The sequence below is a fragment of the Scyliorhinus canicula genome, chromosome 11, assembly GCF_902713615.1.
Source record: "Scyliorhinus canicula chromosome 11, sScyCan1.1, whole genome shotgun sequence".
Lineage (NCBI taxonomy): Eukaryota > Metazoa > Chordata > Chondrichthyes > Carcharhiniformes > Scyliorhinidae > Scyliorhinus > Scyliorhinus canicula.
Genome location: NC_052156.1, coordinates 74,368,744 through 74,384,131, shown reverse-complemented (window position 1 = coordinate 74,384,131; position 15,388 = coordinate 74,368,744). Strand labels below are relative to the sequence as shown.

Genomic DNA, 15,388 nt, shown 5'->3' with positions numbered 1-15,388 from the left:
TTTTACAAGGTTCATGGCAACCTGGAATTTCAAATACTCTCCCTGGTCTTCGAAGCACGTTTTTAAAAAAAAAGCTGATTTAGATGCACGGAGATCAGAGAGAATGACAACACAGGAAAATGTAAAGTCGCCAATATATTAACCTCAAGAGTAAATTACAAAGCAATCAATTCTCAGCTGCTACACCTGCTGAGGCTGCTGTTAATCACAACACTAACAGTACATTTCTTAGCTTTTCTGCCAAAACTATCATTTTACAAAAGTCCACAGTCCAACAATAAAGCCAGCAGCACATGTCTAGTGGAATATTAACTGTGATGCATGCTCAGCAAGCTACTTCACCTGACATAATGAAAGAAAATCCTGAACACATGCATGCTCCAAAATCATTAACCAGATATAACCAACTGTAATTGGGTGAATCCATCGAGCATTGACAATACATTCACCAGCCAACTACCTTGGGATACAAATAGCATATCTGGGCCCGAAAGCCTCCAGTAATCAATAGGGTACAGGGGAAATTAACAATTCTATTTCAAATGGGGTCCGAACACCAAACATACTTTTTTCAGTGTGATTTCACTGTCATGATCACATTCAAAAAGGTTCAACAAGAAGAATGTATTCACTGAGCAACATCGTACTCGTCTTCAAGTCAACAAAACTGAAAAAGATCAATCTCCACCATGAAATAACTGTCTCACTGTGAATGCTTTGTTAAAAAAAAAAATCTTCAACATTTTTTCCAAAAGTCGAAGAACAGAGGTAAACACAGCAAAGTAATGTTTGGTTAACTGGCACAGAAACAGGCCACTAGGTCCAACCAGTCCATGCGCTCCACGCCAGCCTCCTCCCATCTTTCTTCATCCAAATTTATTAAAATCGCCTATACCCTTCACTGATTGTCCAGTTCTCCTTGAAAGCATCAATAATGGTTGCTTCAACCTCCCAGTGATAGGGAGTTCCATATTCACACCACTCTTTAGGTGACAAACTTTCTTCTAAATTCCCTGTGGGATATCTTGGTGACTATCTTCTAGTTAAGCTCTTCCCCGTAAGAAGAAACATTCTCTCTGTATCCCCTCTATCAAAGCCTCTCATCACTTTAAAGGTCTCCATTAGGTCACCTCTCAATCATCTGAGACCCAGCCTGTCAATCCTTTCCTGATACGTATATTTGCACATCCCAGATATCATTCTTGTAAATCTTCTCAATGCTCTCCAATGTTTCCATATTTTTTATAATATGGTGCACAGAACTCAAACTGTTGTCTAATCAAAAATTGATGCAGCTTTTGCATCTTCTTACGTTTCAAGTCCATCCCCTCAAAATAAAACCTGGTGCTTTAAAAAAGAAAAAACGGCCTTGCTAACCTGTGGCACAGGTTATGTGATTGGTGCAGAGATCCCATTGCTCCTCTACCCCAGCTAGACTTGCACCTTCCAAGTAATGATTGACTTCCCCATTCTTCCTACCAAGGTACACTGAATCACATTTATCTGGTTAAACTTCACCTGCCAATTATTTACTCAGTCTGCAAGTTTATTAATGTCCTCCTGCAATACGTTGCAGTTCTCCACAATATTGACTAGGAGTCATTCGCAAATTAAGAAACTGGGTCTTAATTTGAAAGTCCAAATTGTTAATTTAAATTGTGAACAGCAGTGGTCCCAATATTGGTCCTTGTGGAACAACACTTTCCACCTTCTGCAATTCGGAATGATTATCTTCTTTTCCCGCTCTCTGCTTTGTCTTCAAATTAGCAAGTTTTTGCGATATGTCCTCGCACTCCCCATTTGCTGACCTTATTCATTAGTCCATTGTGGAGCACTTTACTATATACCTTTTGAAAATCTAGATAGATTACATCTACTCCATAACCACTGTCCACTCTGGTTACCTTCTCAAAAAAATACATGTAGGGTGGTCAAGACAGACTCTCTTTGAAATACATGTTGCTTATTTATTATTATATATTTCATTTCTCGATGTTCTTCTATTCCCCTATAGTAGGAATTCCATTATATTTCCTGCCACTGATGTTAAACTGACTAGCCGATAATTCTGCCCCCTTTCTTAAAAATAGAAATATTAGCTATTGAACAGTCTTCTGAACACAACACCCTTTTCAAAGGAATTATTAAATGTATATAGAAAATGCATCTACTATCTCTTCTCTAGATTATTTTCAAATATGTGGATGCACTCCATCCTTCCTAGAGTTTTATCCTTGGAGCTTGACATGTTTCTTCAATATATCAATTTTTAATTTTGAAAAACACTCATCTCATTATTCAATGTCATACCTACCTGTGCCATTTCCCTGTTAAGTACTGAAGCTAAGTAATGATATAACATTTCTGCCATCTTGACAATTACGGTATTATCCCACCTCTCGCTTACTGGTCCTCTTCCCAATGTAGCCTTTTTTATTATGTGCCTGTAAAATATTGTAATATTTTATGTTCCTGAATAATTTAGGTTTTCTGAAAAAAAAAAATCACGACTTCTTTTAAAGGGCTGTGGGTGTCATCGGCAAGGCCATCATTTGTGTCCCACCCCTAATTGTCCTTGAACTGAGTGGCTTGCTCAACCATTTCAGAGGGCAATTAAGAGTCCACCACATCGTTGCGGGTCTGGCCAGGTAAGGATGGTAGATTTCCTTCCCTCAAGGACATCAGTGAACCAGATGAGTTTCACAACATTGCTGATTGTTTCATGATCACTATTACTGAGATTAACTATATATTCCAGATTTTTTAATGAGAATTTAAATATCACCAGCTGTCCTGGTGGATCAGTCAACCTCTGGATTACTAATCCAGTGACATGACCACTCAATCACCATCTCCCAATTAGTTCTTTTCTCCCCCTAATATTTTTTTTCCCTAATCTCTTTGCATTCTCTTTTATTATGCACACCTCTGCTGTCTATGTACTTAATGTAAGCCTCTTTCTTAACCCTCAATTGTTCCCCCGTGTCAAACCATCCCATGGGGTTACACGAACGTAAACTTTGTTATTTGCTTTTAGTCGGATATTTTTCCCTGCTCTGTTGAGCACCATTTCAAATGCTCCCCATTATTATTTGTTAATGTGGGTGCTGCTTATTTTTAATTTAATTTTTTTGTTGTTGAAGTTTTTCATTTTATACACTGTACAATAGACAAGGGTATGTGGATTGGGTACAATATACAAGAGCTCCCCATTGGCATTGGCCCACCCTAACCCAGTTGCCATTCTATTTTAGCGAGTTCTATTCTCATCCCCACAAAATCAGCCTTTTCTCTAATCTATTAACCTGCTTTTTGCCATACTAATGTCCTCCATCATCATCTTAAAGTCTATTATATTATGGTCATTATTGCCTAGATGTTCCTCTAATTTTACTTCTCTTATCTACTCTGGTTTATGCATTACTAGATCCAACTGTGAAATCTTTTCTCGTCAGTCTTTTTATACATCACGTTACAAAAGAGTCTATTCAACATGTGTGTGAGACATTTTTTTTTAAACAAGGTAAATTTGATGAAAGAAAAGCAGCAGACAGGTGTATGACATCAACAGAAGGTTGCGGCTAAAAAGATAATTTTGCCATCATGTCACTATCTGCAACACAATTTTGCATGAAGCATTTCATTTCATGCAGTTTTAAAGAACCATTGTTGTTTAAATAAATTCCATGTGTTCTTGTATAAAACATACCCTGTGCATATTAAACATCTCAACAGCCTTTTCCAAAGCATAGCTTGCCTCAAACTAGCATTCACAACTTTAAAATATCTGCACAGCTCGTGTAAACTTCACCATTGCAATTTATTCAAAATAATTTTAAAGAAAAAAGCATCAATCATCTGTTTCATGTTTGAGTAAACTCTGTAGAAAGTTTGAGGCAAAGACTCGTCATTGTATTCCTCCTACACAGGATGTAATGCATGAATATAATCCAAGCTCTCCCTTCTCACTCTCGTTCTCTCCTCCCCCTCCTTCCCAATGAAATGCACATGCTGAATCATTCTGTAAACATATAGAAAGGATTAGGATTATGTCAGTGAATCACATTTATTTAAAAGGGTCACTTTTTTGTTCAATGTACATGCAATTTGCATGTTCGCACATAACCAATCTCTAATCCTCTTTAACAATGAAGATCAAGTCACTACATCTCTCATGCCCTCAAGGACAGAAGTGTCAGACACCAATTAACTGCAGTAATTTGCTATAATTGTGTCTGGAAAATAAGTATTTTGGGAATATGATTCCTTCTCTGATTGTTTCACGCACAAGACTTTATCCTGCTTCAGGCACTTTCCTGTGTTTTTTCACAGTGAAAAATTGTAATCATTTTAAACACGTATTGTTGAAGATTATGTCTATTATCTTCCAAAGCAGACAGTCCATTACTGCAGTCTATAACAAAGCTGATTTAAATGCATACAGAATTGTTCATTTCCAGAAACAAGTGGGGAGATTTCCGCCCATCCCTGACTTCCAGGTGTACATACCCGTTTCTGATCCTCCAGCTGTTTCTGCGGCAGGTTTTGATCAAGCTCCTGGTAGGACGGACATGCAGAAAACAAGATTTTCTTTTCAAGATTGCATGAATCAACACTAGAGGTTTAATTCCTCACACCACCATCAAGCATGAGTTAGGTACTAAATGCTGCATGCACTTCAGAACAGTATTACTTCTGTGATAATCAATATTGTTAGGTGGCACCATTTTGTTTCAGTTACATACTTGGCCAAAAATGTTAAATTTCTCTTGGACAGTTAATATAATTTGTACAAATTTTTGACACACATACACTATGATGTAAAAGAAAGGATACACGCTGAGCAGTAGGGGCAAGTTTACAAGTGAAATGCATGCAGGGTAGCATAGCAGCAAGCGGTATACAATTTTGAAGCAAAGCACATGACTCTATCCATTCAATTTTAGTCCTCCCTCCACTCATGGGTGCATTGCTTAAGTCCAAAAGTGAATTCGGTGAATCAAACTTCAGCAGGTTTCAGCATCAATCCTGGAGCAAGTGTTAGCTTTAGCTTGAAGGAAGTTAGCCTGCAGAGTGATATCAGGAGGTCACCCCTATTCCCTTCTCTCTCAGCTGAACAACTCTACAATTTGTTTTATTCATGGCTAAAGTAGTGGTCAGAATGGCCTCCACAATGTCCCAGTTAAGCACTGCAACCTACCATATCTCATGCTGTAAATATCTCTCTCACCCCTTTTAGGAGGATATTTCAAATTCTGGGTCAGGCAATAACAGAACAAATAACTCGGGTATGACATTTTTTTTTAAAAACTATCCGCTGCATTTCAACTGCAATATGCAATAATTAAAAACAAAATTTCCATTTCTAAGATGCATACCAAAATTCATCAACACACGTTAGAATCAACAACTGAATCAAACCATATTCAACTTTTTCTGAGAAATGTAATATTCACAATTGTTACCAATTCATCTTTGGGCTGAATTTTCTGCAGTCGAGAATTGCACTCAAGTTTTTCCTGCCGCTTTCCAGCTCTGTGTTGGTGGAACCCAGAATGTTCACCATATTGGAAGCGCTCTGGGCTATACAGGGCTCTTCCATAGGTACATTTTGTCAAATCAAGTCACAGAAGCCTGGAATTTTATACACTCTATTGGAGGAGCAGATACAATGGAGTACTGTGTTTAGAACGACAAAGACAATTGATTAGGTTTATCTAATTAATTGTGTCACTAAAGGTGCCTGGAACTCGCTGCCGGAGGAGGTGGTGGAAGCAAGGACGATAGTTTAAGGGGCATCTTGACAAATACATGAATAGAATGGGAATAGAGGGATTATGGACCCCGCAAGTGTAGAAGATTTTAGTTTAGACGGGCAGCATGCTCTGTGCAGGCTTGGAGGGCCGAAGGGCAAATTCCTGTGCTGTACTTTTCTTTGTTCTTTGTAACCTCCTGACTCATCTTTTCCTTATTGTCAGTGGGCTTTTATAATTTAATCTATAAGCTTCAGGATAGGATCTTATAGAATCAAACAAAACAAGGTCAATTTTTTATTTTATTCATCCTTGCATGGGATGTGGGCATCTCTGGTAAGGCCAACATTTGTTGCCCATCCCTAATTGCCCTTGAACGGAGTGGCTTGTTGGATCATTTCCGAGGCTAGTTGAGAGTCAACCACATTACCGTGGATCTGCAGTCACAGTTCCAGTAAGGATGGCAGATTTATTTCCCTCAATGACATTAGTGAATCAGATGAACTTTTACAACAATCGAACACTGTTTCATATGATCACTGTTACTGAGACTAACATTTTTTTTTCCATTCCAGATTATTAATTGAATTTAAATTGGGGATTTCAACCCTTGTCCCCAGAGTATTAGCCTCAGCCCAGTGACATTGCAATTACACCAGCTAGGCTGATGCGTTGAATGAAATATGCAATTAGATCCCCTCCCCACCTCTTTCCATATAGCCCTGCATATTTTTCAGTTAGTATGCATCTATTTTCCTTATTAAAGTCAATGTTGAACCTGATTCCACTCCCCTTTCAAGAAGTATATTCATGACAATAACTCCCTGCATAAAAACAAATTCTCGCCAGCCGTACTGATGACTCTTTTGCCACTTATCTTCATCTCTCTCCTCTTTTATCAATTACCAGTTGCCAATAGAAAATGCTTCGCCGTATTTATTCTATCAAAACGTCTCAAACTCAAACCTCGCCTCAAATGACTGTGGTTAACAATTAAAAATCCCGTGGATCTTGTGCGACACATTTGTGTGGAGCTTACAGGTTTGGTCTGTAACACTCCCTTTCACAGGTGCGTTTTCCATTCCCTTTCTCGAGTCTGAATCAAACGTAAGGCAGGCTGGCCGAGGTGGAGAACGAGTTAAAAACTCACTTGCACATGTTGCCTCTACACAAGTGCCTGACCCAACTTGATCCAAAGCTAACACAAAGCAGATGGTTCTCTATCTGGATGAAGGAAACTGCTTGACAGTACATTTAGCTTTGTCTTGACGTTCGGCGACTAACTAATAACGTGCAAACAGAGCGGCTGAGCCAAATGCATCAAACAGCAGTCAAAAGGTTTCTGGCAAAATCAAAGGTTGAGTGAAGCTGAAGAGGAATGTGAACGTGACCCAGATCAGATCATCTTAGACTCCACAAATTCAGTTGTCATTCAACGTAATTACATTACAGTGGTGTTGATGCTTAAAATTCACTCTGGCGACAACAGACAACGCCAAGTGGCGGTGTGAGGTGCTATAGTTAGGGATGTGATCCCATGAATATGGCTGTAATATTATTGGGAAAATTAGATTTGAATGCCCAATACCAATAGTCAAGATTTAACACTTCAGTCATGCATCGACTTTCCAAAAAAAATCTCCTGCATTTTTGAGATATTGCTGTCCTCTTTACAGCTAAGAGCAATATACATGGGGCTCTTCCTGTTGACGCAGGGCACGGCACCCAACCTTGCGGTTATGCCTATTTACCAAAGGACAGGGTTTCAAAATTGGGACCATGAAGAAAGATTAGATAAGCTAAGATTGCTTTCCTTAGAATGTAGGAGGTTAAGTGGTGACCTAATTGAGGTGCTCAAAATTATGAGGACCCTAGATAGGGTAGATAGGAAAGATGATACGTTGAATGACAACTGGATTTGTGGAGTCTAAAATGATTTAATCCGGGTCACATTCACATCCTGCTTCAGTTTCCCTCATCCTGTGATTTTGTCAAAACCCTTTTGACCGCTATTTGACGCATTTCTGTCAATTACCAGGGGGCACATGGGTGGGCATCTGGAAATAATTTCCCAAATTGGTGGTTGAAGCAGAAATGCTAAGGGTAGCTGGAACCGAACCTGAAGTCCTGTAACTTGCAAGGCTACGGACCAGATGGTAACAAGCGGAATTAAAATAAGCAGCTGGTTTATTTTTTTCTCTCTATTGGCCGGCACAGACATGATGGGCTGAATGGCCTCTTTCCAAGTGCCATAACTTTTCTATGGTTCTACAGACATGGGCAGTTTGCTTGAAAATTAGCAAAGGATAAGTTTCCACAGATGATAGCTCCGACAGCGTTGTTTGGCGGTGGTTTCGTCTGCGAAGGAGATCTTCGAATTGTTAGAGTACCAAGAAAGGCCCTCTGTCTGACTAGACAACACACGTCACACAGTCTCACTGGTCAGCTGAAGGAGGTCAAAAGGCAGCTAATCTAGAGCCCCATGTCAAAGACTGACCTTTGAAAACGCAAGCCATTTCTTTGAGTTTAAATCTGGACAGTAATGATTAATAAATGAGCCCAAGGAACACTAAATGATATCAGCTGCATAAAACGTTAAAAGCAGCTTTCTGAAACAAGTCCACAGAGTAGTCACTGCTGCTCTTGGCTACGGAACCTCAGTTCACAAAAGCACCATACAAATCGTATAGCTTGGTTTAAAAAAAAAATACATTCACGTCATAAACTGCAAGACCACAATCTTAATATCCACAGCATGGATAAGTTTCAACAATGTTGGTAATAGAAGATAAAAGGAGGGAATAATAATACATTGTGACAACAAACAGGGGTACAATTTTCTCAGGAAAACCGGAGATGTGGTCTTAAAAGAGATATGTGATCATAATACACAGTTATGGTTAAGCGATAATCATAGTTGGCAACTCAATAACTATGTGCCAAAACTAAAGCTGTTGAGATGGCAGTTTTCCATGTGTGAAATTTAAGCTCGTATGACCCCACAGCTTCAAACAGAAGGTTTAATTGAGCACAAGACACTTCAGATCCTCAGTGTGAAAAGTGCAGGTTTTTCCACTTTTTCAAAGAATGCGATACAAAACAATGCTTCCCATGTGATCGGTTAATTAGGCATAAAACAAACAACCGCTGTGCTCACACAATTGCATTTGGTAATACACTTTTTCTGGAAATTATGTGGAAGGATGCAAGAATAATGGGAGTCAACTGTGGTTTAAGGGGTAGCACTCTCGCCTCGGGGTCAGATGGTTGTGGCTTTAGGTCCCACTAGAGAGGCTAGAGCACAAACATGGAGGTTGATCCTCCATTTGCAGCACGGAGGAAATACAGCACTGCCCAAGGTGCCATCTCTCAGATGGAGTCGTTAAGCTGACATCCCGTCCGCACTCTGGTGAATGCAACAGATCCCTTGGCACTATTTTGAAGAAGGGCAGGGGAGTTATCCCAAGTGTTCTGGGCAATAATCACTCTTCAATCAACATCACAAAAACACAGATTATCTGGTCAAAGTTCCTTTATATCTAAAAGATCAGCTTTGATTGTAAGAAATTAGGTAATTTGGCCAGCAAGAGTGGTTGTACCAACAAATCTTGCCACATATCAAGGTTATGTTTGTTGAGATCGCTTTGAACAAGAGCAACACAACTCAAAGCCATGTCATCTTTTTGCTATGATTACCTCAAATATTATGTATATTTTTCCCCAGTAAGGTTCCATTTACAATTTGTTTGAGGGATTCCTGCATTTTGGACTTGACCAACAAATGACTATTGACATCATAGAAGTCCCGGAGATAATCACACTGTTGAGTGCAAATTGGCTGCTGTATGTTCCTAAGTGACGGCCGTGACTCTGTATCTTCACTGGTTACTTTGGGATGTTCTGAGGTAGTGAAATGTTCTATGTAAGTGCAAGTCATTCTTTCCTCCTAATGGGATCTACAGTTCAGAGCGAGCCCCAAGTTGCTTTCCAGGGATAACCAACTCAGCTCCAGTGTAGCAATTTGGTTGCTTGCTACATTCCAGCGATGAGAAACTCTGGAAGTGACCGCAATACAAAGCAATACACTTGATGGATTTGAAAAGATAATGTATGTTGGACTGTGAAGATGATAGGAATCTTCCATTTAAAAAGCTGCAGATATGTATTTGTCAAAATGAGATTTTCATGTACCATAGATATAATCTTGTGATACAGCATTGGAGGACGGTTTTTAGTCAGGAGATATTTAAGTAGTGTTGCTATAAATGACCTGTTTCCAGAGGTTTCACACAGTTTATTCAGAATCCAGGCTTGCTACTGTTTTGTTATGCTCTTGACGTAGCATAAGCTGCTTCCTTGATGTGCACTCTGACAAAGGAAGGTTCAAACTTTGAGATAGCTTTAACACGTTTATTAAGCTATTAACAATTCTCCTACTTGGATTCGACTCTACTGTTAATCCTTCTATAGCTACTCAGACTGACGAACCAGTCTGCTACAATCCAGGTGGTGGATGTGATGTTCAATCAACCCTGTGTCTGTACTCACCGAGTGTCTCCACTGGAAAGAGGAAGATCATGTGTGCTGTGTCCTTTTTATATGGGTTGGTGTAATGCCCTCCTGTGGTGGTGTCACCTCTGTGTTTATCATGAATGTCCATTCGTCGTGTCCTATCTTACTGACCTATTGGTTGAATGTCTGTGTGTCATGTCTCTGGTGCGTCCTCTAGTGTCTACCAAGTCTATGTGTATTTACATTAACCCCTTGTGTATTTACAGTGATGCATATCACCACAGCTACGAGAAAAAAAATGATTGAACTGTTATCCAGTCGGCATCTCATTTGATGATGCATCTAGGGACACATGTGAACGTCACCCACATAACAAGCATAAACAACAAAATACTCTGGAAAGGGTATGAACAGGAAGAATTTACCAAACCAAGAGCTGGTTGTCTGTGCAGATGCTTTGATGTTTGCCATTATTTGCGAATTTGCTGCGAACATTGTCCTGAATTATGTGAATGAAAGCACCCTGGGCCCTTAAACTACTCCAGCAGTTTTAGGATGAGTACAGTCCCACATTTTTAAAGGATCCTATTAGAGTGCCTCCTTGGCTGTATAGAACAGTACTGTGTAGAAGGAGGCCATTCAGCCCATCGAGTCTGCACCGACCCACAAGTCCTCACTTCCACCCTATCCCCGTAACCCAATAACCCCTCCTCACCTTTTTGGTCACGAAGGGCAATTTATCATAACCAATCCACCTAAGCTGCACGTCTTTGGAGGAAACCAGAGCACCCGGAGTAAACTCACGCAGACACGGGGAGATCGTGCAAACTCCATACAGTGACCCAGCGGGGAACCGAACCTGGGATCCTGGCGTTGTGAAGCCATAGTGCTATCCACTTGTGCTACCGTGCTGCCCGTTGTGCTACCATGCTGCCCGCATAGGAACATACAAATTAGGAGGAGTAGGCCACTCATCTCCTTGGACCTGCTCCACCATTCAATAAGTTCATGGCTGTTCTAATTTTAATCTCCATGTCACATTCCTGCCTACCCTCAATAACCTTTCATCCCTTTGCTCATCAAGGATCTATTCACACCTGCCTTAAAGATATTCAGACCGTATCTCAACAACCTTCTGAGGAAGAGAGTTCCAAAGTCTCAGAACACCTCCGACAATTCCTCAATTCCACCCCCCCCCCCCCCCCCCCCCCCCCCCCCGCCCAACCACGCCATCAACTGCTGTCTGAAAGACGACCCCGTATTTTTCAACACTGACCCCTAGTTCTGGATTCTCCCACAAGAGGAAACATCCTTCCCACATTCACACCATGAAGGCCCCTCATAGTCTTCTAGGTTTTAATCAAGTCGTCTCTTATTCTGCTAAACTCCAGAGGATACAGGCCTTTCTCCACAAGACAATCTACCAAATTCAGGTATTAATCAAATGGCCGCCCTTCTATCTCGGATTCAGAAGGTTGGCAGGATAGCACTTAAACGGAGGATAGGTAAACATGAAAGGGAGGGAGGAATACACAATGATGCTGCTTGGGTTAGAATGAAGAGTGGTTGGTGGCGATTTGCCTGGATATGCATCAGTATAGTTTACCTAATAGTTTGTTTCTGTTCTATAGATTGTAACAATGTGTCGCTCATTCACTTGAGTAAGGGAGGAATCCCGAGCCAGTCTTTCCTTAACAAGGGTATTGTTACAAACCCCAACACAGGCGCAGACTTTTGGGTTTTGATAAATTCCTACGCAAGAGGTTAGTGTGCAAAATTGTATGGGATTGGGAGTAAATTTCTGACAAGGATTAAGAATTGGTTAGCAGATAGGAAACAATGAGTGGGAATAAACAGGTATTTTTCAGCGTGGAAGGCAGTGACAATTGGGGTCCTGCAGGGATCAGTGCCTGAGCCCCAGCTATTCACAATAAAGATCAACATTTTGGATGAGGGAATCAAATATAATATTTCTAAATTTGCTGCAAACACAAAACCAGGTAGAATTAGGAGTGGCGAGAGGAAGTAAAGAGGCTTCAAGACTATTTAGTCCAGTTTGAGTCGCCAAATTCATGGCAGAGTGGCTAAGTGTGAAGTTACCCACTTCAGAAAAGAAAATCAGAATGGCAAGCATTATTTAAATGACAATAGATTGGGAAATGTTGATGTACAAAGGGATCCGGGTGTCCTTACACATCAGTTACTGAAAGCAATCCTGCAAGTGCAGCAAGCAGTTAGGAAGGCAAATGATAGGTTGGTCTTTGTTGCAAGAGGACTTGAACAAGGATGTCTTACTGCAGCTGTAAATGGCCTCGATGAGACCACACTTGGGAGCATTATATTCAATACTGATCTCCTTACGGAAGGATATACTTGCCACAGACGGAGTGCAGTGAAGGTTCGCCAGCCTGATTCCTGGGGTGGTAGGACCGCAGTACGAGGAAAGATCAAATCCACTAGGCCTGTATTCACTGAAGCTTGGAAGAATGAGAGGGGGTCATATTGAAATGTGTTACATTCCGATAGGGCTGGGAAGAATGGAGGCAGGAATGATATTTCCCCTGGCTGGGTCATCCAGAAGGGTCATGGCGTCAGGATACGGGGTAGGCCATTTAGGGCTGAGTTGGGGAGAAATGTCTTCACTCAGAGGGTGGTGAACCTGTGGAAATCTCTATCATATAAGGCAGATGAGGCCAAGTCACTGAACAGATTTAAGGAAAGAAATAGATGTCTACACACTAAAGGCATCAAAGGGTATGGCGAGAGGGAGAGTTTGACATTGAGACAGAGGTTTAGATTGAATGATGACTCGGTTCAATGGGCCGAATGACTTACTTCTGCTCCTATTCCCCAGGTTTCTTCTTCCACCCCCCCCCCACACAGGTGGAAAACTGTTCTCATATATATTTATACAGCTAGTCGCACAACTACAGTGTGCACTTCATTGTGACAAGATTGCAAAATTAACACAGACACCTAATTTGTTCATGAAGTCTAAAGTGCTGGAATCCCCAAACAATTGCCAATGGAACCCTGTCAGGATTCAGGAAAAAATATATGTCACCCTGAAGGTAAACTTGTCCAGAGATAACATGGTTTGAGTGCTCGAGGTCAATCAGTGAGTTAATTAAACCAATCTCGATAAACAGCACCTAGATACTTGGAGCTGAGTGTTCACACACTGAAAGTACTTGGTGGAGGGGTGGCATGGTGGCGCAGTGCTAACCACTGCTGCCTACGGTGCTAGGACCCAGGTTCGAACCTGGCCCCTGTGTGGAGTTTGCACATTCTCCCATGTCTGCGTGGGACTCACCGCCACAACCCAAAGATGTGCAGGTTAAGTGGACTGGCCACAGTAAATTACCCCTTAATTGGAAAAAAAAATTGGGTACTCTAAATTTATTTTAAAAAAGAAAGCACTTGGTGGCAAACTGCGTAAGATTTGTAGGTGCAACAAGTCTCGCTGGCCAAATCATCTCAATTACTTACAATCAAAGATGATCTTTTCAACATAAAGGAACTTTGGTGGCATTATCAAAAAGGCTGATAGTAGACTAGAAATCCAGAACTCTGTATAATCAACAGAAGGAGTTGCACAGCTAGCAGATCTCAATTGGTTCAGAGGCTATTGACAATGTAGGGTGACAGTTTGTGGAAGACCACAAGCACAGAAAGAGCCACTCAGCCGGTTGTGCCAACTCTTTGAAAGATCGATCCCATCCCGGTGCTCTTTCTCCAGTCTTGCAAACTTGAGTTATTTATCCAATTCCCTTTTGAATATCCCTTATGTACTGGTCAGAAACTACCATCAGTGTAACCAAAAGGAGAATGGAGAAAATGATCGATGAATGGCTATTGGAGGAATAGTGAGATCCTTTCCATCTAGGTTAGGAGTCAGAAGGCCTGTATTTGGCCACTGAAGGATCACCAGATTGACGTGTTCACCCAGACCTTTTAAAGAGCTACTTTTAGTCAGACTTTGATGCAGAAGGTGGTGAGTTAGCAATGGCATCTTAGGGATGACAGTGCTGAAGTGGGAGGATACAGCCCTTGATAAGATAAAGTATCTCGAAACAGATCAGACTGCAGGTTCTGGCAGCATTCACCCCATCAGGTGCAAAAGTAACCAGGGCCATACTGTCTGGGATCCTGGAGACTGTTTTCACACGTTTTTTTAAAAACAAAGGCATTGTTGGAACCTTGAAGCTATGAATTTAACTTCAGTTACATGGAATTATCGAGAACGGATCTAAGGAGATCCACTGTACAACCACATTGATACGCAAGGGTCATTAAAAAGTCTCAACATGGCTTCTGGAGAAAGTTCTATCTCACCAATGTGATTCAAATTATTGAGGTAGTTTCTAGGTTGTTGGATGCAGGGAGCCTGTATATGCCATAATTCTTGAATTTTCAAAGTCTTTGACAAAACGTCTACAAACAATAAGCAACTTAATAAGGTTGAGGCCCTGTAAGATTAGCAGGGAGATTTTCAACTGGGCAAATTGACTGTAATCTTATTAGATTGTTTATTAGTAGCAGCAATTGCATGCGGGGACTGATAAGAGATGGAGTCTTCAGGCCACTATCATTCACCATCATTATCAATAATCTCAATGAAGGCATTGTGATAACAACCTGCAAGGGTGTGAACGATACAAAGATTTGTGCAAGTGTCAAATGAGAACAATAGGATACAAGAAGATTCCGAGGTAATGGGCCCAATTTTAGCTGCTATCAATGGAGATGAATAAATATGTTAGGCACACGGGCAGGCAAAACCAGGCATCTATACAACGTGCAGGGTTGTATACTCAAGGCTGTTGACTGACAGTCATATCTGGGTATGTTACATGAATCTCTAAAGGTCGACAACCAGTCGATTGGAAAAGCAAATAGAGTGTAGGGATCTATTACCAAGGTAATTAGATATGAAACAAAAAGTATATACCGTCTTTCTAAAAGGCCCGATTGAAGAACCAGTGCGCATTTTCGGCTAGCTTACTTGGATGATATCAAGAACCAGAAGATTAGACATTATCTTGATAACTCCTTTAATAGCCCTTGGTCACTGTGCCACACAGAGATGTGTGGTGCTTTAACTCCAGAAAAGCACAGACTTT

General features: G+C 40.8%; 1 protein-coding gene across 4 annotated transcripts in view; it reads right to left on the bottom strand.

Annotated features, from left to right (window-relative positions):
- LOC119973141 (inositol 1,4,5-trisphosphate receptor type 1) overlaps positions 1 to 15,388 on the bottom strand; it is a 624,311-nt gene that overhangs the window by 281,369 nt on the left and 327,554 nt on the right. For 3 of the 4 annotated variants that reach the window (XM_038810748.1, XM_038810749.1, XM_038810750.1), the window contains one exon: positions 4,510 to 4,557. The exons of the other annotated variant lie outside the window; for it this stretch is intronic. In XM_038810748.1, coding sequence (XP_038666676.1) covers positions 4,510 to 4,557 — 48 coding nt within the window. The remainder of the gene's footprint in view (positions 1 to 4,509; positions 4,558 to 15,388) is intronic. 4 annotated transcript variants of the gene reach the window in all.